This window comes from Thamnophis elegans, chromosome 10, assembly GCF_009769535.1.
Source record: "Thamnophis elegans isolate rThaEle1 chromosome 10, rThaEle1.pri, whole genome shotgun sequence".
NCBI classification, from domain to species: domain Eukaryota; kingdom Metazoa; phylum Chordata; class Lepidosauria; order Squamata; family Colubridae; genus Thamnophis; species Thamnophis elegans.
In genome coordinates, this window is record NC_045550.1 from 62,643,887 (window position 1) to 62,645,526 (window position 1,640).

The 1,640-nt window shown below is 44.8% G+C and overlaps 1 protein-coding gene across 1 annotated transcript in view; it reads right to left on the reverse strand.

Moving 5' to 3' along the window:
• Positions 1-281: 281 nt before the first annotated feature.
• LOC116513722 (probable guanine nucleotide exchange factor MCF2L2) overlaps positions 282-1,640 on the reverse strand; it is a 73,620-nt gene continuing 72,261 nt past the window's right edge. Inside the window, exon 5 of the mRNA XM_032224905.1 lies at positions 282-296. Within this exon, the coding sequence (XP_032080796.1) occupies positions 282-296 (15 nt within the window). The remainder of the gene's footprint in view (positions 297-1,640) is intronic.

The window sequence follows — 1,640 nt, forward strand, 5'->3', positions numbered from 1 at the left end:
TTCCGTTCCAAATGGTACGGTTGGAATGGCCCCGGCGCCATCCACATGGACGCGCGCACATACGTCATACTTGCCTGCGATGCTTCTGTAAGCCTCCGCAACGCTCCAGCTTCTCAGCGGAGCGTTACGCAAGCACCATATGCACCATGCACGTAAGCGCCAAAGGCTTAAGCACAGGTAAGGAGCTCAGGCGGGCCCTCCGGGGCTCCCTACCGGAACGGTATCCGGTGCTCCGGGCAGGCTCTGGTATGCCCGTACCAGGGCGTACCTCCTACAACCCATCACTGAAGCACAAGCTAAAACCATAAAAAGGAAAAAAAGACCTATTTATGAGCCTGTTAGAATATATAGTATCACCTAGCAACAATAGTACCAGTAGGTGTCTGAGTGTCCTGTTCTGATAATTAATTACTTTGCTAGTCTTAATAAGCCACAAGAAGTCTCTAGAGGTCCTCATTCAGCAACTGCCTCATAACTGTTCGCAGTTATGATGTTGATGATGTCAAAATAATCTTGCAACCAATCCTTGCATTTACAACTTTTGCAGGTCAGCAATGGAAAGGAAAGCTGAAGCAGCCAGTTTCATTTAGCTGTCCCTTCATTTACTGAACAAGTTACTGGATGCAGTTGTGGGGGCTAAACAAATGCCGGCAGGAAGTAGGTTTTGCTCTCCGTGTATTTTTCAGTGGCTTGCCTATCAGTACTGATGGAAGTGGACCTAGGTTGGGCTGTTTACTGTAAGCTTGGTTGGCAGTTCCTTGATTGGGATATTATTTACTGCTTGATTGTTAGTCTGAAATTAATCTTGGTTTTAATAAATAGATAACCTTTATTGTCATTTTTTTTCTGTGGGCACACTGGCACACATCGAAAGTGAAATTGTGTTTCCTGCTCTCAAAGTATACACCAGTGGTGGGTTTCAAATTTTTTTAGAACCTCTTCTGTAGGTGTGGCCTGCTTTGTGGGAGTGGCTTGCTGACCATGTGACTGGGTGGGAGTGGCTTGCCAGCCACGTGACTGGGTGAGAGTGGCCAACTTGTAAAATGTGGGGAAACTCATTTAATAACGCTCTTGCTTAGCAATCAAAATATTGGCTCAGAAACTCTGGCATTTGAAGTACGCAAGTCTTAAAGCTGTCAAATTACAAGACCCTTGCACCCCTAACCCTTTAGGGAAAAAAAAACCCAGGGGTATTCAAACTTGACAGCTTTAAGACTTGTGGGCTTCAACTCCCAGAATTCCTCCTCTCGCTCTTCATCTTGATGATGTGCGGGAGGGAGCTGGAATCGGTTCTAAATGGCACGGTAGATTTGTGGAACCTCTTCTATAGAAGAGGTTAGAACTGGCAGGAACCCACCCCTGGTATACACATACATAACACACATACTATACTATACCATACCATACTATATCCATATATGCACCCACAGTTCCACACACACCCCCACACATAAATACATATAGATATATTAATCACTGTCCATCTTGAATACATATTGGAAAGAGGAAGCTTGAGAATTCACAAGGTTGATGCTATATGGAACAAACTATGACCAAATCTAGATGTTCTGCTTAGGATAACACGAAGCCTCCTGCCAGAAGGTAACAAGGAAAAGAGGTGGTGAAGAGGATGAGTAGTG